General features: G+C 26.6%; 3 protein-coding genes across 3 annotated transcripts; 1 reads left to right on the top strand and 2 right to left on the bottom strand.

Moving 5' to 3' along the window:
- Positions 1 to 2,501: 2,501 nt before the first annotated feature.
- LOC140670968 (cytochrome P450 9e2-like) lies at positions 2,502 to 4,721 on the bottom strand. Its single transcript, XM_072901916.1, has 2 exons — positions 3,061 to 4,721; positions 2,502 to 2,621 (listed from the first exon to the last, which is right to left on the bottom strand). Exons 1-2 carry the CDS (start codon positions 4,614 to 4,616, stop codon positions 2,618 to 2,620), a joined length of 1,560 nt encoding a protein of 519 aa, XP_072758017.1. The 5' UTR covers positions 4,617 to 4,721; the 3' UTR covers positions 2,502 to 2,617.
- A 3,175-nt stretch (positions 4,722 to 7,896) lies between these two features.
- LOC140676067 (aldo-keto reductase 1B) lies at positions 7,897 to 11,867 on the bottom strand. The gene is given in 7 exon segments (XM_072910768.1): positions 7,897 to 8,049; positions 8,144 to 8,338; positions 8,823 to 9,017; positions 9,290 to 9,406; positions 10,355 to 10,525; positions 10,776 to 10,866; positions 11,804 to 11,867. Coding segments are annotated over 6 exon segments (903 nt in total). The 5' UTR covers positions 10,848 to 10,866; positions 11,804 to 11,867.
- A 2,670-nt stretch (positions 11,868 to 14,537) lies between these two features.
- LOC140670980 (probable cytochrome P450 6a13) lies at positions 14,538 to 23,071 on the top strand. Its single transcript, XM_072901942.1, has 7 exons — positions 14,538 to 14,832; positions 15,164 to 15,330; positions 18,420 to 18,674; positions 18,783 to 18,957; positions 19,525 to 19,743; positions 20,270 to 20,521; positions 20,750 to 23,071. The coding sequence occupies exons 1-7, from the start codon at positions 14,538 to 14,540 to the stop codon at positions 20,920 to 20,922; spliced, it is 1,536 nt and encodes a 511-aa protein (XP_072758043.1). The 3' UTR covers positions 20,923 to 23,071.
- Positions 23,072 to 24,034: the final 963 nt, after the last annotated feature.

The raw sequence follows: 24,034 nt of genomic DNA, 5'->3' as shown, positions 1-24,034 counted from the left end.
AAATAACATTGTAAGAAAGCGACGTCCGTCGATTGAACAAATTTTTCAAAAGTTTGTCCAAGAGAACACCGAATTAAAAAAAAATTCTAGCACGATTTCATTAATTAGGTGTTAAAGAACAGTTTTAGCTTTTATTTCTTTTTTTAACGAATATTCTATAATTTTTTTTCCCCAAGATATTCATTATTAAAGCAAAATCGAGTTATTGACTTTGAACAGTTATCAATATAAATAAAAAATATCAATAATAAATAAAAAGATAAAGAAGAAATATCTTATTTGATTAAAATAAAGTTAAAATAAACTTGATATGAATCTTGAAAATCCAGACTTCTATAATGCTGCATTTCTCTGCATGTAGATTACAGTTGTTTGTGCATCTTTCGCATTCGAAAATATTTCTCAACGAGAAATCAGGCAAGCAATATATTTATAATTCAAAACTTATTCATGCACTTAAAAAACAAAATAAGTATAAAAATATTAAAGTATTTAATGTTCTATTCTCATTGTAAATTAAATAGTATTTTCAACATATTTATCTAATTACAAATTTATGTGAAACATATAAACATATAAAATAGTTAACAGTTATGTATTATAAATTAAGCTCTGATTATAAATTATAAGTAAATTTAAAAACTGGTTGTCACCGACCGTTTGTTATAAGTATTAAGTTTCTAATTTTATTCCAGTTTCCAAATATATGTATAAACGTAAAACATTTATTTATATTTACTTTCAAAAAAACGTTTACTTGTAGAGAAACGTTTACGCATAAAGTTCACTATTATACGTTTAAACGAAAACACTTGTATATTTAATATATCTATTTACATTACATGTCGCGTAATCATGCAATTAATAACAACATAACTACATCTGTGATAAATATTTCAACGTGTGATAAAATATATTTTACAAAATCAAAATACTTAAAAAAGGAACAAAAGTCGTATATATATATATATAATAAATTTGAAAATATTCAGAAAAAAGAAGTTTCCAAATCAACGGAAACGCTAACTAACTGTTTTCGTTTAAACATATAATAGCAAGCCCTAATTATAATACATTAACCGCATACAGAAATTGGCCGATAATTATCAGTCGCCCGCTAATTATCTAAATTACAAGAATCTCTCGTAGCATCGAAGGATAACCGTATCTAATGACCAAATGGATCAAATGCAACAAAGTGTCCAGTTGGTTCACTGTAGCAAGCACTATGGCAAGCATCACGCGAGCAACTTATTTAATAGAAGTCGGTTTGTGTCCATCGAGAGGTCCGTTTGCGCGCGCGCTTCCTTTGCAAGAGCATCGGCGACTGCCGCGGTCACCGTCGCTCCCGACCGCTCATTAAAATGGCATTCACAAGCTCGTATCGCGTCTCTGGAAACGCCGAATCACATAGCCGAATACATTATACGGCTGTTATGCACCGTGCAACTGTGCGTGAGAACGTGCAACCAATGCAGATCCTCTTTGATCAATGCCAGAGAGACCTCTCGTTCAGCTCTCGCGCAGAATCTCCTCTATTATATCGCTAGGTCAGGAAACCCTCTGTCAACAGACGGATCTATACATATATGTATAACACTTACAAAAGGAAACTCTTATTATTCTGTAATTTTTAGAGCAAACTTGTAATATTGTATAATTATTATTAAATAAAATTAAAATTTGTACCTGTAGCTATTTTTAATAGTTTTGCCTATATTATCATAAATATTTGTACAATTTTTGTCAATTATGTATACATATACGTATGTAATTGATTTCTTAATTATCAGCTTTTATTTATACAAAAGTTCTTGTATTCTTAATTATTATTTTTATTTCTTGATGAGAATCTTTTTATATAATTATTAACAGTTTTGTATAATATAACTATTTTTAATATCGCCTATTTTCAATTGTCTATATATATATATATATACCTTCATTATCAAATATAGCAAACTATATAAAATTAATATTTACAAAATACCTACAACGAAACGGATAAAAAACAAACGTTTATCACGACAACAATAATTGCACAGTTGTCTGCCTCAAACAAAAGATAATTAGCGATATAAAATTGATTTACAATCACGAAACGAGATAATAAGTATTACTTGATTTTTAATCTTTTTTCATATTTAATCCTTTAATAGGGTCTCTTTTTATCTTCATTAATAATGTCAAGAGATAATAACAGCTTTATTTTTAACACATAAGAAATTTTTATTCAGTGCAATAATACATATTACAATGTGTAGAATAAAGAAGCAAACGAAGAATATAATTCAAATACTATTTCACGCAATTATTAACAGATTATAGAATAAAAAAAATTTTATTTAGTTAAATATTTGTTTATTATTAAGAGAACTTACATATTAATGTATATAGCTCTGTATTTATTAACACCTTTAAACATCCTGTATATTTATTACATTGTTCAAATTACATTAACATTTACTACAAATTTCTAGATAAAGATGATTTGTCTCCATTATCACTTCATCTCCATTACTCGCTTGAATTAGCAACGTAAATATCTCATTATCAAAAAGTCGAGATATAAATCTTTTGCTTTATTTTCATCATTAATTGTTTTCCCATATATATTTTATCTGAAAAATAAATAAAATATACAGCTATATATATATTTGAAATAATCTCCTCATCCTATTTCTACCATTGGTGTTTTTATTTCATAAAGATTATTAATATTTGCAACACGAAAGTTTTAGATTTTATGAATTCTAAAAGATAAAATTATCTACGAAAAATTAAAACATCATAAATTAGGAATTATTTTACTTCTTGTTAAATAATAATTAATAACATAATATTAAACATATTACGTTAATAATTATAATAAGAAAATAGCAGAAAGTAATTTTTTGCATATTTCAATTAATTAATTAAATTATAAAATAACATAATATTAAACATATTACGTTAATAATTATAATAAGAAAATAGCAGAAAGTAGTTTTTTGCATTTTTCAATTAATTAATTAAATTATAAATTTTGATGATTTAGTTAAATTAACAAAATTTACTTACGGTTTGGGATTCATAACATTAACAGCAATAGTATAATGCGGATTTGCTCTCGTTGAGACATTCAACCAGAAACCGTCTTTAATTTTGAAATTATAGCTGCCTTTAATGATCTTGAGCGGTATCGATGTTTTCTCGCAAGGTTTAAGATCGCAACGTGCTAGTAGATGAAAAAACAGAACCTTTATTTCCAACAACGCGAATCTGTTACCTATACACATTCTCGGACCCAAACCGAAAGGAAGATAGGCTCTGCAATTCAAACTATTATTCTTCCGCTCTGCGCAAAATCTTTCGGGGTCAAACTTTTCCGGTTCTTCAAAGTATTGAGGATCGTAATGAAGTCCATAAATCGGTATCATTATTGTTTGACCTTCTTTTACAGTAAAGGGTTTCATTCCCGGTAATGTCGGCGGTAATTCGAAATCTTTCAAACATAATCTATCTGCCATCAAACCAATTGGATACTTTCTGAGGGCCTCGTCAATCACCGCATTTAAATATTCCATGCTATTAATTGCTTCGTATGATGCTTGTCCATTTGTTTTTTCCAAAACCTTATCGATCTCATTTTGAAGTTTTTCCTGTATATCCTGATTTATCGCAATTTCGTGAGCGGCAAAACACATTATCTGAGAAATACTGTCGAAGCCACCCAAGAAGAAAAGGAATGACTGGGCTAGCATGTCGTCAATAGTCAATTCTATTTTATCATCCTTACCTCTATTATCCATCATCAGTTGTAACATATCTGGACGAACAATACCGTTCTCATCCCTAGTTTTTATTGTGGTTTTTACGATATCTCGAAAAAAATTTGTTAATTTTTCAGAATAAAGTTTCAATCCAATTATTCGCGCCAGCCAAGGCATGCTTCTAAATATGAAAAATTTCCAGGAAAGGATAATGCTAAAATTAGGCATTTCCTTGCCGTATATGTAGAATTTGTTCTCCGGATTTCTCATGGAATCAACACTGATGCCAAAGGTGCAAGTAGCTATTACGTCATTCGTGTATCTTCTAAAAACATCTTTCATTTCCATCACCCTTTTCTCTTCTGGCATTTGCGCCAAGTAATTGCTAAATTTGGTGGCGCAATCCGACATCAATTTAAACATGATTTTCATTTTGTTGGATGTGAAAGCTGGACTCAGCAAAGACCGTACTTGCCGCCATTTTTCTCTTTTGAGAGCAAATAAATTTTTGCGAAATATTAATTCTTGATTTTCCTCGTTGAAAGCGCGACGATTCGCAAAAAAGTCAAAGTTTGTTACAGCGATGGATTTAATGAGATCAAGATCGCGAATCATCACAATTGGAGTTCTCATATCAAACAAACCGACGTACTTGGCTTCGGGATGTAAATTGTATGTATTCTTGATAAAGACATCCATCGATTCACGACGAAAGAACAGTCTTGCCATGTTCCCCAAAATTGGGAAAGGCGTTTTATGTGGTATTCCATGTGTCTGAAAAAAGTTTAAATCTTTAAACAGATGATAATAATAAATACCTAAAGCACCCACGATCACCGACAACGCGATTATTATATATACCATGTTGATATCTATTTACACAATGAAATTAAAATTGTGAAGAAAAAAATAATATGCATATTCTACAGAAATCTATTATTCAAATATTTATATGTACATGACGTTACTGAAGTTTGAACGACACGTGCCAAGAACTTTACACATCGAAATACGATGGTCAACTGCTATTCCACACGACTAATGTTTTCGTGTTATATACGCGCGGATAACATGCAAACTCTTTATCGCGTATATTAATATTTGTGTAATTGTGTACATATTTTTCCACACAAAACTTCGATTCACAATAAAATATCTCATAAAGCATTTCTGATAAGATAGTGTTAAAGAAATTTAGTGAAATATTTCAATGAAATATGTTTTCATAATTTTTTTTTTTTCCTTTTTAATATTATTTATGTATGTTTTGTTACTAAATGTTTTCAATGTGATATTTTACGTAATAATTAATAACGTTCTATTATTATATAATATAAAGATAAAATACTAAACCACATTACTTTGCAGCTTCGTTATTTATATCATGTTTCTGCATTCATCATGTTTCTTATTGATCTAATGTTTCGGCACTTGTTATGTGTAATGACACATTTTTTATATACTTTATCATAGTGCAATTATAGACTAATATCTTTACTACTTTGATTACTGCTTGCTTGTACCATATATTTTTATTATAATAAATTACGAAAACAGCTTATCACCAAATTCAACGAAACATAATAGAAGAAGATATATGCTTATTAAAATAACATTGGTAAAATGTGTGCATTATTATACATACATATAATATAAAAAAAAAGATCGTTTGCATTAATTTGCAAAGGATCCCGCACATTTTATAGGTGTAAAACCGGCCCCGGTCAAATTGGCTGAAATTTAAATATGTTGTAGTCTAGGTAGTACTGATAAAAAATCTACGGGCATAGAGTTCAAAAATCAAAAGTCTAAAAGATATGATGGGTTAAAGTCAGTAAAATTGGGGCTTCAAAAATGCTTGCTTCTGAATATATATATTAACTATAAGTTAATATATATATGTATATAAATTGTGGAAAAAATATATTTATAATGTGTGTGTGCGTGTACGTGTGCGTGTGCGTATGGTGCGTGCGTGTGTGGGGGGGGGGAGGGGTGCCATATCACATATGCATGCGCACGTAGCGTGTTATATTCAAACATTTATATATTAATCTAATACTTGTGTTGCATGGTCTAATTATTGCACCTTCTATCTTATTAACCCTCTTTACTGATTAATAATTATACTTATTAATTTGAGCTTATTACTTTTATTATTAAAACAATTTAAAGAAGATTTATGAAAAACAGCTTTACAATTAAAATATTAATTAACAAAAATATTTCCACATCGATTAATGATAAGTTTAGGAATCTAAACTAACGTTGAGAACACACGACTTGTTAAAGGGATCCAAAATTATCGACAGAACATAAATTACAGATTTTGAAAATCTCTTTTTTGGCTACAAGAATTGATAAATCTTTCTCCATAATTAAAGTACTTATAAAAACAACACGCGGGGGCTAATAATTTCATATAAAAAACGTTAAAAATTAAAAGATAACAGTTACATCGTAACAATATTTATTTAATATAAAATGTTCTACGGTATGTTTGTGCAAGAGATATAGCGTACGCGTTTTGCGTTTGAAATAATATAACAAAATATTAGTAAATGACTTTAGAAGCCTAGTAAAAAAGATTTTCAAAATCTACAAAAAATTACTCACGTGCATCTGTGAGAGTGCGAGATTGAAACACATATTCACGTTAGACGTCATTTCTAAAAATTCAGTAATATTCTTCCATGCAAGAAATCTATCTTATTTTGTGTGTATAAATTGCAAAATTTTTATATTAAGCAAATATATTGTCATATTAGGTTAAATTTTGGTCGCTAATATAGAACAGCTTTTGGATCCCTTTATCTATAGAAATTTAGTTAAAAGTTATATAATTGAAATAATGTTTAATTTCTTAATTAATTAATTAATTAAGTAGGATTAATTAGTTAGTGATGCTGTTGAAATATTAGAGCAAATTAAGTGTAAGAAAAAAAATACAAAAAGGCCACTAGACATATAAAGGCGCTTGCCTCTCTTCCTCCCGGCAGAGAAAAATATTTTTTAAAATATAAAGAAATGTATTTTGATGGGTGTAATACAATCAACAAACATCTAAAAATAAAGCTAGAGTTGAGTATACGTTTTGTATTATTAAAAACTACAAAGGATTTGCAATGTTTCATGAAAATACAACGTTAGATTTTTTGAAGTTTTAATTTATTAAAATATCATAAATTCTCATTGACTTACATTTATTGCAATAATTCCATTCGATAACTGTAATATCATCGCCAATTGTTTTACGGATTATTTCTAAATAATATTATTAATGGTTTGTAATTGCGGTAATTAATAATGGTTTAATCTATTTTACTTAATCACACAGTTTTGTACACAATATAATATATATGCGTTAAGTTTTACAATAGTTTATCTAAATATTTTTATTTTATATTTTCTCTGGATTAATTTTTTCTATTTTTTTCAAAATTTAACTTTGTTAATTTAACTTCTTTAATGTTTATTACATTTGTATCTACTTATGTATTCTTTTTCTTTTATTGTATATTATTAAAGAGAAATTTTTCCCGTTTATAATAATAGTAATAATAATAATAATAATAATAATAATAATAACAATAATAATAATAATAACAATAATAACAACAATAATAACAATAATAACAACAATAATAATAATAATAACAATAATAATAACAATAAATTTTAATTATATGAAAAATTGTTGCTTCCCTTCCTCCTGAATAATTGAATCCTGGCTACGCTCATGAATATATATATATATATATATATATATATATGTGTGTCTTATCCTTTATCTGTATATATATGTCCTCTTCTATCAACTAAAAGCTATCTTTTTCTTTTTTTCACATTAGTTTCATTTAAAATGGAATGTTGAAAGGAAAGTATTTAAAATTCTTTGCTCTAAAACACAGAAAAAGTAATTATTGCGTAAAAAAACAGAAAAATATTAAATTGCAGATAATTTATGATAATCACACAATTCAGGTTTTTCATTATTCTTGAACGTACAACACCCAAAAAAGGATAAAATGCTTCATTGAAATATTGACTAAAGGATTTGGATAAATTGATTAAAGTATTCGCATTCATAAAAAACGATAAATAATAAATTTTAATTTATTATATTTAATTCATTATATAATACTTACACATTGAAATCTACTACTCTCTTTGCAGTGCCGAGTTTTCGAATAGCGTTTATTTCATCGGATGTCAATATAAAATCAAAAAATTCTATATTCTCTTTGATTCGACTTATAGTTACAGATCTTGATATCGGTACAACTCTGTGTTGAAACTAATATAAATATAATAAAATATAGCATACATTTATAGTTATTATTTATTAACTATCGTTAATTAATACACACTATTTTTTCTTTATTACATACCACATATCAAAGCGCTATTTGAGCCGGAGTTTTATTATATTTTTTTGCGATGTCCAGTATTATAAAATTATCTAATTTACTTTCAGTACCTAATTTTCCCGGCTGTCCCAAAGGAGAATAACCAGTTACAGTAATGTTGCATTTCTTACAAAAATCTATTAATTTCTCTTGATTTAAGTTTATATAAACTTCAATCTACAATTAAATATTTAAACTTAATTGATTAAAACTTTTTAACATTAAAAAACCTTACAGCATTATAATATATGTGAAATAAATATTAACATTAATATATAAATAATGTAATATATAATTTGTTTATATAATATAATATATAATATAATACATATTAATATAACATTAAGCTTATGAAATATGTTTTAGAAACATAGAAGAATTGGAAAAGTTATTTATCAATGAAAAAAATTAATATATAAAACCAGTGCAAGTTCAAGTATTCACTATTATTTTAGACATATCTCATTGTTAATAAGCGTTTTATTTTATTGTTAATAAAGAGTGACAATTTTTTACGATTTTTTAAGTAATTATTGAAACTAATATTTTCTTCACGTGATTAGAATTTTTAAGCGATTATTACTATTTGTATTATAAGATACAATGAGTAAAGTGAACCTTAGAAAATGTAAAACTGATAGAAAATATATTTAACATATACCTGATTATTAACAGGCGCGATTTTAGCCAATCCAAGTAGACGGCTTATTTGTTCAGAATTAAAGTTACTGATCCCAATACTACGAGTTAATCCTAGTTTAACACTCTGTTCCATTCCTCTCCACGTTTCCAGGTAATCGACATCAGATTCAATCAGATTTCCATTTTTATCCTGAGGCAGCAAATCATCTTCTTCCTAAAAAATATAGTATTTCTTAGACGAATGTTCCAAAGATATTTGCTGAAAGATTATAATATCGTGCTCCGCTTTACATGTTAGAATTCGCACATCTTTCTTCAACTTCTGATATTAGTAAATTTTCATTTTTATTATTAAATAACTATGTAATTATTTTTGCGTCTCGGATAAATCGTTATTATTAAAATTTTTAAATAGTTTTGTAGTCAGAAAGCTTAAATAAAATGTGCAATTTTTTTGCTGTTTTATTTTTTGTCAATAATTCTTACCTTAAAAGCAAATGGCCAGTGCATTAAATAGAGATCTATATACTCCAAACCAAGATTGGCCAATGATTTTTTACAAGCCTGAACAACAAGCTCTTCTTTGTGGCAATTATTCCACAGCTAGGACAATAAAATATAAATGTTAATTAAAGGCTACAGCTAGATAAGCATACTAAAAATGCCCCCGACAACTTTTCAAATAACATTTGGACTATGTCCTCACTGTAAAAAGGTTTTCCTTAAAATTTCAGCTCCCTAACTTTATTATTTTCTAAGTTATCTAGAAAAACGTTATTTTCAATTTTTATTTTTTTTCTACAAATATAATTGAAAAGTTTATTTTAAAGTTGTATTTGTGAAAATTATTTTTGCAGTGTAATTATAACTATTACAATTATTATTACTATTATCATTACTATTATAATTATTACAAACAAAATATATAATTTTCCGTCTTATTATCAAAAAATAATAAAAAAAAGATTTTTATGTTTTTTTATCATGTTGCAAATTGAAAAAATTGAAAAAATTTAAGAGTATTGAGACATATAAAAAGAATAATTCTCTAAAAGTTTGATGATTAAATCTCAAAAGAAACATGTTAAGAAGGCTACTTCTTAATTTTAATCTTTTTTAAAAAATCGAGTTTTAATTCGAGATTAATAAAAAAATTTATTTTTGTGTTTTTTGTTAATAAATATTCAGAAAGAAACCGATATGAGATCATCTCAAATATTTACAGAAAAAAAAAATAAAAACTAAAAATGACATTTTTCTCGATAACTCAGGAAATAATAAAGTTAAGGAGCTGAAATGTTGAGGAAAATTTTTTTTACAATAAAGAAATGACAGGCCAAATATTATTTGAAAACTCGTCAGGAGCACTTTTAGTATGCTTATCTGGCTATAGCCTTTACAAAGCAAAATATTTTAATTAATTTATAATAAACGTTTACATTCTTTTATTGCAATTTAAAGCGACGGTTTATAGAGAGAGAATAGATAGTATAAAAGACATTAAAGATTTTAAATGAATGTGTTTAAATTGTATTTGTGCCTTGATCTTACCTTTGTGGTAATAAATAAATCTTTCCTGTTTACACTACCATCTTTAATTTTTTCGTGGATAACTTCCCCGATCTCTTTCTCGTTATCGTAAAAAAAAGCCATATCAATATGCCGATATCCAAGATTTATTGCTTCCTTAATCGCTCTTGCTGTATCGTTCTTATTTACAGGCTGCATATTTAAAAAAATAATGTAATATCTATATTTTAATCGTAAATAATACTTCGTAAAGAGTCGTCTTCTTTAAAGATTTATTAATTCCATAAAAAGATTTCTCATAGTAAATTTTAGTTTCTAAATTTTATTGTACATTTACTTAAATTTTAAACGTGCACAAATGAAGAACATGTGATTATTTATAACATATATAATTCTAACGTGCAATCTTCTGTCATTGTCATATGTACAATGAAAAATTTACTTTGCCAGTTCCGAAGCCCAACATCAGCATTTTATGTCTATTAGAGAACGTGACTGTTGGAATATCAACCATTACGTCAGCAAAAAATGGTCTGAAATAGAAATAACAAAATTGTCAGTAAAAATAAGTACTGCGACAATATATCCCTTATTACGTGTATTGCAGAGAGACTTTATAATGCTGTTAAATGTGTAACAATTAGCGTAAATGTTATGTGTGGTACACGATTTCAAATTACTGTGCAATCAAAAATACTGAACAATCACAAATAATAATAAATAATAAGAAAATACTTTTTTGTACAAAACAAAAAATTGGAAACGCGACAATGCCACGTACGATCATATATTGTATGTAAAGTATATATTGAAAAAGTAATGCACTCTAAAAAGTAATACAATCTTATAAGAAAAAGAGAAATAAAGATAGATTTTCGTCATAAAGTCTACTAAATATGTTATATGTTTTATATGTTGCGAAAGATATATTAAAAATATAAAAATAATATAAATACCAACAATTGTTCAGCTTTAATACAATTTTTGTCCAACAATTTGAAACAAATCTTATATTTTTTAAATTTATATTAATAATCAATGTAACTTTTATTTATATTTAAGCATTTTAGAAATCTATTGTTAATGACAAAAATGTTTATTATAATTAATTATAGAAATCATATTAAAAGTAATCATTAATTTTTAACAATATAATGTAAGAGAGATACTGCTATTTATTAAACAAATGTTAATACGCAATTTAAATCGATGCTTACAATTAATGAAAAAAGAAATGTGATTAGATATTATTAATGTTATAAACAATAGGATATCAAATTTTATTTCTAATTCGATTTCAAGAATCCTCAGCGTTTATCAATATTAATTTATAATATAGACACTTAATTTATAATATAGAAAAATTAAAATGAAAATACATTTAATAACATATTATTATAAAAATACACTTTCAATAACTTGCAATGAATTTGGCATGTCTACGTTGAAAGAGTATTAATAGGTATTTACCAACATTAACATCTACTCTTCTGATTCTACGCTGCACGTATTATCCATCTACTGTTTTTTATAATCCATTTATGTACTATTTATAAATAGCCAATACTTAATCAGAACCACCTTCGATCTCGTTTCTTATCAATTAATAACATAAAAAATAAAGAAAAAAGTGCTGGTTAAATGTGTGATAATAATAATCAATTTTATTAATATTTAATAAAGATAGAGATGAGATAAAGATTCAGATATAACAACACAAACATGTCTCAATAGTAATAAAGAAAACTCTTTCGACTCTCGCGCTGCAATCATGAAAGATTTTGTCTCAATTTTCTTTTTAGTTTTATGGGTATAGACACAATCGAAACATCCAACAAAGCATCCATAGCATCTTCAGTTTGCTCGATAATTGATGATGATCTTTAAATCATTATAAAATAAAATTATAATTTCAAATAGAATTTTGTACATATATGCTGTATATGTATAACTTGAATACTTGAACAGAGAAAGAGAGAAAAAGAAAGCACGCCTATGATATATTCTGACCAAAAAATTTTAGAAAAAAATAGAGAAATTACAATGTTAAAAAGAAATTAAAAATTAGTTGTTAAAATTTGTGTAATGTTCAATTACAATGTATAATTTTTGTTTACAAAATTCACAATTGCTTATAAAATTATACAAACAATCATACTTACTTCTGTATGTACCAAGTCCTAGTAGGAATCTGTATACCGTTTTTCAAGTTAAACAATACTGCCAAGGTTATTTTATCAAAAGCTTTTATTTTCAGACTTAATGTAAAAATACAAATAATACAAGTAATAGCAGCTAGCAGTGATAAAATATCAGAAGATTTATGCGTCGTGTGTTGTAGCAAGTAATCTATGGCAAATATTCTAGATAACCAAGCGTGATTTAATATCATATTGAACAAATTAATGCATATATTATATATTTGTTTTACGTACAATTAACGATCAAAAGATTCCAGATCTTGAATTAATTGTTTAAACACAGATGAATATCCGAATAAGTGAAAATCAACTTTTTACATCTAGTTAAGATGTAAAATAAAAAAACCTAATCTTCATATATATAAAATCTTAAATTTTATAAATTGAGTTATTTAAATTTTATTGATTTATTATATATTTTTAATCATTGAAAAAATATTTATCAAAAGATGTCATGAAATAACGTTACAATATATTATAATAGTATGTTCCATAACGTCTATAAATTGTCAATGTGCCGTTAATTGTAAATAACAAATCGACAAAAATATAAATTGCTGTTAAATCTTTTGTATGCGAGTAGTAAATCAATGTTAACATATTGTCATCAATTGGTCGTTTTTAAAATTAGAACTTATATGAGTTTAATAGCACAATGTTATCGCATCTTTCTGTATCTAATTTTTCAAAAATAAGCTAGTGCAAAAATTATTGGCATCGTAACAACAACTTTACAGACAATTTTCTATGTAGGTTGTGTCAATGGAAGACATTAAACTAAAAAATTATATTTAAAAGATAAGATATAAGTTGTTTTTATCAACAATTTTTCGTATAATCACATAGGCTTTTTTTATTATTAAAAACTTCGTGTATTATACAAATAACAAACAAACAAAAAGGTAGAATAGCACACATGGCTTTATATTTATCGAAGTTACAAATCATTTTGTGTGTAATCCTCCTCCTCGTAAACTTGAGTAGGGATAAGCATTCATTACTGTATGCTTTTTAAAGCATTTGATGCGTTTGAGTAAAACTTTTATCCAGTTTAACACAAAAGTCAATCGCAGTTCTTTATTTGAAATTCATTTTCTGACCGTTCGACAAAACCACTGTGACTCTTGGTACTATAACTCGGTTTCTAATTGATCAAATGGCAAATAAGATAAAGCAGATGGCATTATTTGTTTCTTCTATTTTCGAAAAGTTCGGTTTCTTTTTGGACAGAGGGTATATGTTTAAGTACATCAAAATTATTAATATTTATTTTAAATAGAGATCAATGTATTATATCAGTTCAAAAACGAAAAGTTTTTTTAAATTTATTTAATTATTATTTATAATAAATATATTTACTTGAATAAATACATATATAAATATTAAAGTGACCGATTAGATGCTATTTATCCACACACACACAATGCTGCAGTTATCATTGTAAATAAAAAATATCAATGATAAATAAAAAAAGTAAGAGAAAACATCTTATTTAACTAAAAGAAAGTAACTTCATTATGAAACCTTGATCCAAAAACCAGACTTGCGTATTGGTGTTATGCAAGAGTAGGTATATAATGCTGCGTTTCTCTGCATATAGCTTACAGTTATGCGCGCATCTTTCGAATCTTGAAATATTAACCAGAGAAACAGACAAACAACATTTTTATAATTTTAAACGCATTTAAAAAAAATAAGTATAATCAAAGTATGTCAATGTACCACTATTCTTATTATAAGTTAGAAAGCATTTTTAACACATTTGTCTATTTACTTTTATATGAAACGTATACAAGATTGATAAGTTATTCGATATTCAACATAATACGTATATAGGTCTATAATAAAATATGTGAGACATTGTGTTCAGTTATAAAATAAAATTTAATTTAATTTCTTTTAACTTTATTTAATAGTTACTTGTAAAAGTAATTACATAATTTATTTGCATTTCAGATACTTTAATAGTAAATATTTTATGGTATTAATCCGTTACTGTAAAAATGGTTCTATTATTGCTGCTGATATTATCGTGTATCTTATTATTGTATTATTATTGGAGACTTTATACCTATTGGTTAAGAAGAAATGTGCCTGGTTCTAAATTTTCATTTTTCAAAAATATCCAAAATTTATCGATGCTAAAGATTACAGTTGCTGAAAGCCTTCAAATGATATATACAAAGTACGAAGGTTATCCGTTTGTCGGTATATACGAGCTTGCAACACCGGTCCTTCTGTTGAGAGATCCGAAACTAATTAAGTGTGTTCTCGTGAAAGACTTTATCTACTTTCAAAGTAAGTCACTCTCTTCTTTTTTAATCACAAAATCTCGTCTTTTAACTGTTTTAGCTTTTTTTCTTTTCTATTCTACAGATATTTTTATCCAAGCTGTTCTGCTAGCTATAGACCTTTGTTATTGCAATAATTAGTTTCCTGAAATTTTTAGTGCATCCGTTTTTATCATTTATTTTTTCTTCTGTTCCTATAATTACGATAATATACAAGTAGCCTTAATTTTTTAAGCAATATATAATAAAATTTTAATACAATTTTCATAGCGGTAATATATTCTAATAAACATAATTACATTTAATGATTGTAATTATTTATTCATAATTCTATTTAGATCGTGGCATAATGATAAACGAACACGCTGATCCACTTAGCGCACATTTAGTAAATTTGAGTGGACAACGATGGCGAAAATTACGCACGAAGCTCACCCCACTTTTTGCACCCAACAAAATTCGACACGTATTTGAATTAATAACAGAAGTGTCAGAAAAGTTGAAGGTATCTCATATGCCATTTTCAATACATTTTTTTATGAGCATAATATTTTTAGTAAAATGGTTTTATTTTATACAAGTATCAAAGTTTTATAAAAAAATCCTTCCAAAGAAGATTCTTTTTCAAACATTGACACATCTAAATGGCCTGTGAACATTAGTAGTAAGACAATTCCCGACAATGTATCCATGCTTCTGAGCTTGGGTGATAATTTTGCGTTACCTATTAATTCGTCACGCAGTAATGATCGAGTCAATTTTGTACTAGAAGTTGTCAAGAATTTTGAGTCTTGTTCAGATAAGATTCCCACTGATTCGTTAGAAACAACGAGAATTTCTGTTGCTAATACACTCCAGAGATTTTTGAGTTCGAAAAAACACTTAAGTTATGTCGACAAGCATATTCTTGGTGCTTTTTCACGTTCAAAAAAGTTTTTATTTGACAATAAAGACATTTTAGTCACCAAGGCTGACAAGGGTCAAGCCACTGTGGTAATGAATAAGACTGATTATTTGCTACAAATGGAATTGTTATTGAATGATGAACTTACCTACAGAAAGATAAATAAAGATCCAATTAAACCGCTTACGAATAAGATAAATACACTATTAAAATCATGGTTTGATAATGAATTGATTGATGAAAGAACGTACAAACATCTTAAGTGCACTAACGGTAATCTATCTCGCTGTTATGGTCTACCCAAGATCCATAAACCAAGATTTCCTTTAAGAGTTATTGTTTCGTCTGTTGGTAGCTCTTTGGATAACGTCTCCACATACATACATGGCATACTACATAGATCAATAAAAAAGCCAACCTCACATATTAATGTTGGTCCTTTTTCACTAAGATCAAGGATACTATTATCGATAACAATGATTTGATAATATCATTGGACGTGAGTTCTTTATTTACTAATATCCCTAAGGATTTAGTTTTGAGTGCCATCAAGAAACGTTAGAAAGACATTACTCCCATCACGAGCTTTACTCTCCCTCAATTTTTACGTATAATAGAATTGATTTTGGACTCGACCAGTTTTAGTTTTAATGGCCATTTTTATGAACAAATCTTTGGAAGTCCTATGGGTTCTCCCTTATCCCCGATTTTAGCCGACATAGTCATGGATGACCTAGAGTCACATTGTCTACATTCTTTAGGTTTTAACGTCGCCGCCTATTATCGATATGTTGACGACATTTTTGCAGTAGTTCCGCACACAGGCATAGATGAGATGGTAGAGATCTTTAATAATTTTCACTCTCGATTGAAATTTACTTTTGAAATAGAACATAACAATTCCATTAGTTTTTTAAATACAACGATTATGCGTGTCGACAACACACTTATAATTAACTGGTTTAAGAAGCCTATCATTCTAACCACCCAACGAAGTATAAAATAAATACTATATATCATCTCGTTGATCACGCCTTATTGCTCTCGGATGCCAGATCTCACAAAGAGAATATAAATATAGTTTGTAAAACGTTACGTAATAATTGTTTCCCTGAACAATTTGTTGAGTGACACATCCAAAAAAGGATTAATGTTTTGAAAAACCGTAAAACCACTAATGTTCATGAATGTACGAAAAAATTACAGCCGAACACCTTTTTTATGTTACTACCTTATGTTAAGGTAGTATTTTAGTTCTTGTTTGCGCGGTTCAATACGTGATACTGGTTTAAATGTTGCTTCGATAGTAACTAATAAGCTTAACACATTGATAAGACGTGGCAAAGATATGTTACACATTGATAATAGAACTAATGTCGTATATAAAATTTGTTGTAAGGATTGTGATGCGTTTTACATAGGCCAAACTATAAGACATTTACGCACACGGCTTAAAGAACATTTTAAAAATATTAAATTGCATCCTTCGGGTCAATCTGTAATTAGTAAACATAGATCAGAATTCGGACATAAATTTGAGTGGGATAGCCCATATATTTTACACAACGAGAAATTTGTAAAAAAGAGAGAAATAGAGCCGAAATGTTTTTATCAAGAAACTTAACAACAACACAATAAACTTACAAAGAGACACACAGAAAATCTAAATAATATTTACAACAAGATAATAAAGGTCGTTTAAAATGTTCTTTTAAAAAATCGGCAGTTCAGTTTCAAGATTTGTTTTGACAAGACGTGTTTCGTCACTTGTTGGTTCGTCTTATTAATATTTACAACAGCGAAATGTTTAATTACCTTCCACGTGTACAACACATTGTTATACATCTTTGTTTTACTCGAATGTATGTACCAAGTTAATTTGTCTTTGATCGATTTTGTCGCGTTTATCTTCTGTGCTTAATTTATTATTAATTTGTTATTCATTATAGTGACACTTGAAAAGGACCACAACCAAATGGTCGAAAAGTCGTAGTATTAAATAAAGAATTTATTGGCTAGTTTGGTCGTTCTAATCATGTTACCTACTTATAAAAAAATATAGAATTTATAATTAATAATAAAAATAAATAATAAATATAAAGTAATTTATGAATATAAATAAGAAATAATTTATGAAGATAACGATTATGCATATAACACGTTCTATTACATTTGTACATTATTTATGTTCAAACTTAATCTTTTAAAAAGAAATATGTTGTGATAAATCCAACTTTAACTTGGCAGTCATTATATTATATTGAGAATATATAATATAATAATTTAAATATTATAAATATTTAAGAGGGAGAAAAAGAAAAAAGGAGAGAGAATTTTATATTTAATCTGTAAATCTATATTATTTTTAGTATAGCAATAGTATAGCTATAGTATAGCTATAGTAAAATTTTGTGTAAATATAAATTAATTCCAAGTAATATTAAATAAAAATTTTATAATTATAAGCTAATTTAAATATAACATCCGCGGCATAAAATTTATTAAATACAAAGCTTTGAAACTCATTAAATGTAGCAAAACAAAATCCATCCCAAAAAATTCTCAAAATGCATTGCTCCTACAACAAAACAGTTTTAAATACTAACAATAAAATAACATTTTCACGCACTATTTGTCAAGTTACAGATCTTGCACTAAACTAATAGTAAACTAATAGTAACTGTCTTTAGCAATTTGTAGATCAATATGCAGATAACGAAGAGCCCGTCGAATTTCGAAATCTTTCTATGAAATTTACCATCGAGATCATTGCAACTTGTTTTTTCGGATTCAAAGTTAACTCGATACAAAATGGTAATTCCGAATTTCTAAAAATGTGTAAAAAGGTCGTGGATATGTCCTTGGAGATAAAAATAAAGAGATATATACGTGAATACATCCCCGGAATATTCAAACGGTTTTCGATGTGCTTAATACCTCGGGATGTAATGTATTAATTTATTAATATTATTACAAGTAAATAGCAAGAAAAACAAATCTGTTTATTTAATTTAAATTTTAATTTATATTTGTTGCATTTCTCTCTTATAAAGGTTAGTGTCTACTTCATGAGGATAGTGAAAGAAATAATTACATATAGACAAGTAAATAACGCAACACGAAATGATATTATACAAGCTTTGATAAACTTAAAAATTAAGGAAACCAAGACGGAAGACTGTGCACTAACACAATCACAAAATGTGGCATCTGATTCTAACAATATAGGTATAAAAAGATCTCGTTATTTATTTAAGATACTTTTATTCTGCAGTTTATACATATATTTAATTATAAAATATTTATAATTATGTATTTAATTATATATAATTATATATATATTAATATGTAATTAAAAATTAAGTTTACATAATTAAATAAATATTTATATTTTTAATAATATTATAACTTAGATATTTTCTAATGCTATTTATCATTATTTAGAATTATACATATATAATTAATAATAAGTACACATATAACTGATGACAATCTATTTATATGCAAAACATAATCAGAGAAGAAAGCTAAGCTTTTGTAAATTTGAATATAAATTGATTAAATTTTTAGACGCACATATATATATATATATATATATATATATATATATATATATATATATGTGTGTGTGTCTATGTGCGCGTGTGCGCGTGTGTGCGTGTGTGCGTGTGTGTGTGTGTGTATGTGTAAAAAATGACTTATTTATGTATTTTATTTATATAATTTATTTATATTTCTATAAATAATTAGTTTGCAATGGCATAAAAAAATCAATCATTTTGATATATGTTTCAGTCATCGATGACAAACTCATCGCAGCTCAGACTTTTATGTTCTTTTTCGCTGGCTTCGATACTTCATCGACGGCTATGGGCTTCAGTATATATGAGTTGGCTGCTAATCCTGAAATTCAAGAAAAGTTATACGACGAAATACAGACTGCCTACAAGAAACACGGCTGTTTCTCTTACGATATTATATCTGAAATGAAATATCTCCATTGTGTCGTTCGTGGTAAGTTTTCACCCAAATAAAAATGATGATTGAAAAATATAATGTATTATAAATATGTTTACAAAATTCAGTAATTGCTAGTGAGATCACTGATTACTCATTTTATTATAATTATTATTAACGGTTGGCCACTAATCTAACATAACATAATTCTAAGGTTCAATGTCAAAAAATTGTTATAAAAATTAAATTCGGAAGATAAAAAGAAGTTATTTATCAATAATTTTTTATTTACTTTTATTTCAAATTACATTATTTTTTATTAATATGTATTTTGAGCTTTGTATATATAAAACTTAAACAAAAAATGTAGAACGACACATGATTTTATATATTAACACAATTACAAATTATTATATAATTGTATTTACAGTAATATGAAGAAATTGATAAAAAATATATAACATATATTTATATATATATATATATATATATATATATACATATATGTATATATATTTTATATATATATATATATATATATATATATATATATTAATGATTTTAAAAAATACTACACTTTTAGAAACGCTTAGGAAGTATCCGCCCATTGGTTCATTACAAAGAATCTGCGAAAAATCGTACAAAATTCGCGATTCAAATATTGTTTTAGAAAAAGGCACAAAAATTCTCGTGCCTATTTATGCAATCCAGCATGATCCGCTTTATTATAAAAATCCAAATGCATTTGACCCGGATCGATTTCTTGATGAAAATAAAAAGCCTCATGAAAAAGACCCTTACCTACCTTTCGGCGATGGACCACGAAAGTGTATTGGTAATATATTTAAACAGATTAATAAAACATTTAATAATTGAACAATATTTGTATAAAATATATTGTAACATATATTATTTTGCTATATGCATATATTTTTTATATGCATATTAAAAAGTCTTTCATCTTTTTAAAACATTGTAATATATGCTTACTTTATAGTGTATAAAACTTATTAATAGTGTATACTTTTCATATAACTTTTTATTTTTGCATTATTATAAACAGGAATGAAGTTTGCTTACACCCAAACAAAAGTAGGTCTTGTTACTCTCATGAAGGATTATAAAGTGGAACTAAGTGAGAAGACTGATGTTCCCTTACAGTTTGAGCCGACTACTTTTTCATTGACAAGTAAATCTGGGATATGGTTAAGGATCCGTCGTCGTTTACAAGACTAGAAACTTTATGATAAAAATATTAATTAATAAGAATATAAAAAAGACAATTATATATTGATTATGTATATATATATATATATATATATATATATATATATATATATATCATTAATTCACGATTTTGATTAGTTGATCAGATAAATGTAAATGAATATTTATATTATGGCACGCACATGATTCTGACATAATTCTATAGTCTTAATATATTCTATTATTTATACAATCTTAATATACTACATTTAATTTTATAACCCCTAGAATATCATAATATATTACAAAAATTTTAATATTAAAATACATTTATATACATTTTAATATTTTTATTAAAACTTTTACATTCTATAATAATGTTAATTAATATTGAAAATTTTGGGAATTACTGCGATATCGTCTGGATAACCTTCTGCTTTCATTTGATATATAATAAGGGCCTTCGAATCTAAAAAAAAATAACTTATATTATTGATCCTATAGTATTGAATTTCTATATTATTGATTTATCGTGGACATATCGATATATCATCTACAATAAAAAAGTGTGTTTTGAGAATTGCTGCAATATTATTTGGACATTAATCTTCTACTAGGTTTTCATTTGATACATAAGAGCCTTCGAATCTAAAAAAATATCCTATCTCTATATTATCGATTTATCGTGATCAACATATCGATTTATTGATTGATGTATTATTGATCTATCGTGATTGATATATCATCTAAAATAAAAAAAAATGTGTTTTTATATCTTTTTGCATATAACATAATTTATTATCGTCCGTGAGAATCAATATAGTGGGCTTGATAAAATTTTCTATATTTTAAACAAATGTGCTGATGACTATTCGCAGCATTCGGCCAGATATCATGCTATAGAAATCAATGTCTCTTCTACAAACGTAGCTTTACATTTAAAGTGAAACTCGTCCTTTTCTTCCATTCAACAGCCATCAGGCGATGTATTTATACGACGATGCTTTACGATCGTACCAATCACAAATTTAATTTCTTTATTTCTTATTTTTATTATTATTTCTTATTTTTTCCTATATTGATGTAATCAATACAGAACAATTGTGCTGATCTTCACAGCATTCGTCCAGATATAGAGCTATAGAACACAATGACTTTTTTACGAAAATCATCCTTTTCTTCAGCTTTCGTCGAAAGCTTAAGAAGATTATTCATTACCTTTTGTTACATGTGCGTTGCGTGTGCGTGTGTATGAAAAATGTAATAGCAAAATATAATTGATATTTTGTTGAGCTGTTTTTAAACTAATTAATGTAATGACTCAAGTTATACACTCCGCCAATAAAAGAGCGGTGAAAAGATAGGAAAAAATATGAAATTTTAAACGCTTATAACACACTTAATAATTATTGTGTCGAGATGATTGAAAAACGAAAATAAAGCTTGAAGTCTGTATTATGAGAAACTTTTAATGCCGAATGTATGAGATTTGTACAGTAAATTTTGCTTGTAATATACTGAACTATTTTCTATCACTATAATAAATGCTATCTGTATACTCGCTCTAGACCTACTGGTCCTTTCTTGTCCTGCGCTAGAGAGAGAGAGTCTCCGCCGTGTCTCTCTGTCTCTACGTTCGAATTTCACTGCCATTAACTGCCAGTACTAAGAAATGTATAGTGTATGTAACGTAAACTATAGATTTTTAATACTGGCAGTAAAATTCGAACGCATAGTGTATAATTATAGAGGCGCGGTAGATAAAGTGTAGTCGCGCGCAAATTAAAATAAAAAAGGGTCACAAATGTGCGTGTGGATCATGTAATTACTAAACAAGATTATTAATTTTCTAATAGCAGATGACAAAATAAAGACCTATAAAATCGATTAATAGAAAGTCCAGTTTAATGAGCTGCATGGTGTGAATCAATTGACGTAACTCAATGGGATAAAAAATACGTTCAAATTCTCACCTTCAAAATGCGTTGGCAGAACTTGAAACAATAATTTTTCGATACGTTATGTCAATTTAAAAAACAATATGAAATTTATTATGTCATCCACCATTGGAAAACTAATGTTCTCACGCAATCGGCATTAAAGTTTCTCAAAATACAGAAATATTTAAAACTTCAATTTCGTTTTAAAATCCCCTAGATATGATAACTGTATCATATATATATATATATATATATATATATATATATATATATATATATATATATTTTAACTTATGTTATTATCATTAGCTATCGTTATTTGGCATATAATACATATATATTCTAGTATTTAGTATAAAATGAAATTTCTTAGTTTTTCCTATCTTTCTAGTGTATCGTTTTTCTTAGCGCAGTTTAAATAACTATAACTTGTATATTTTTTTTTTACGCATTATTATAAGAAGATTATTACAGTATCTTTTGCGCAACAATTTACCTTTATCGGTATTGTAAGATTAATATCTTTTTAATATTTATTATTTTTCTTATAATATTTTAATTCTCACAAGCAATCTTCATGAAAATATATTTGCCAAGAGATATAATCACGTATCATCCAAACTGTTATCAAGAAAAACATGTATTAACAAAATTTTAATTACAGATTACAAAAATAAAAATGTTTATTACTCATTGCTTATAAAATGTATTGACTCACTTGGTGGAAATAATTTTACAACAATTCATGTTCTTATAAAAAATTAAAATTTTCATCAACAAATTATAAATTTGTAAAAATTGTAGAAATTCATGATCAGTTGAATAAAGTTATAATAAGTTTTAAAAAATATTTACAAAAATTTTACAAGTTTCTACAACTTTTACGAAACTTTTATTAGTATTATAATAAATAGAAATAAGTAATCTTAAAAGTCCAAAATATTTACAATTTTCTACATTAAGTTATAAAACATTACAAATATAGTCCAAATCGCATAAGTTGATATAAAAATTACACATTGAAATATTCTAAAACAAGTACAATTCCATAAAAAATACAATTATACGTAGAAATAATCTAAACAGTTATCTTTACATAAAATAATAATAAAAATTGTAATTTTTTTCATAGTTTTTACATAAAAAATTGTAAAGTTATTTCTACTAGAGTCATTGACTTAAAATGTCACATAGATTAAAAT

The sequence above is a fragment of the Anoplolepis gracilipes genome, chromosome 1 (assembly GCF_047496725.1).
Source record: "Anoplolepis gracilipes chromosome 1, ASM4749672v1, whole genome shotgun sequence".
In the NCBI taxonomy this organism is placed as follows: domain Eukaryota; kingdom Metazoa; phylum Arthropoda; class Insecta; order Hymenoptera; family Formicidae; genus Anoplolepis; species Anoplolepis gracilipes.
Note: the sequence above shows the minus strand (reverse complement) of the source record. Positions and strands in the feature narration are given on the sequence as shown.

What these genes read in the sequence shown, in the direction of transcription:
- LOC140670968 (XM_072901916.1), bottom strand. Translation starts at nt 4,616, where the DNA reads ATGGTATATATAATAATCGCGTTGTCGGTGATCGTGGGTGCTTTAGGT.
- LOC140670980 (XM_072901942.1), top strand. Translation starts at nt 14,538, where the DNA reads ATGGTTCTATTATTGCTGCTGATATTATCGTGTATCTTATTATTGTAT. An exon ending in AGACTTTATCTACTTTCAAA is followed by an intron (nt 14,833 to 15,163) that starts GTAAGTCACTCT and finishes AATTCTATTTAG; the next exon opens with ATCGTGGCATAATGATAAAC. An exon ending in AAGTGTCAGAAAAGTTGAAG is followed by an intron (nt 15,331 to 18,419) that starts GTATCTCATATG and finishes AACTGTCTTTAG; the next exon opens with CAATTTGTAGATCAATATGC.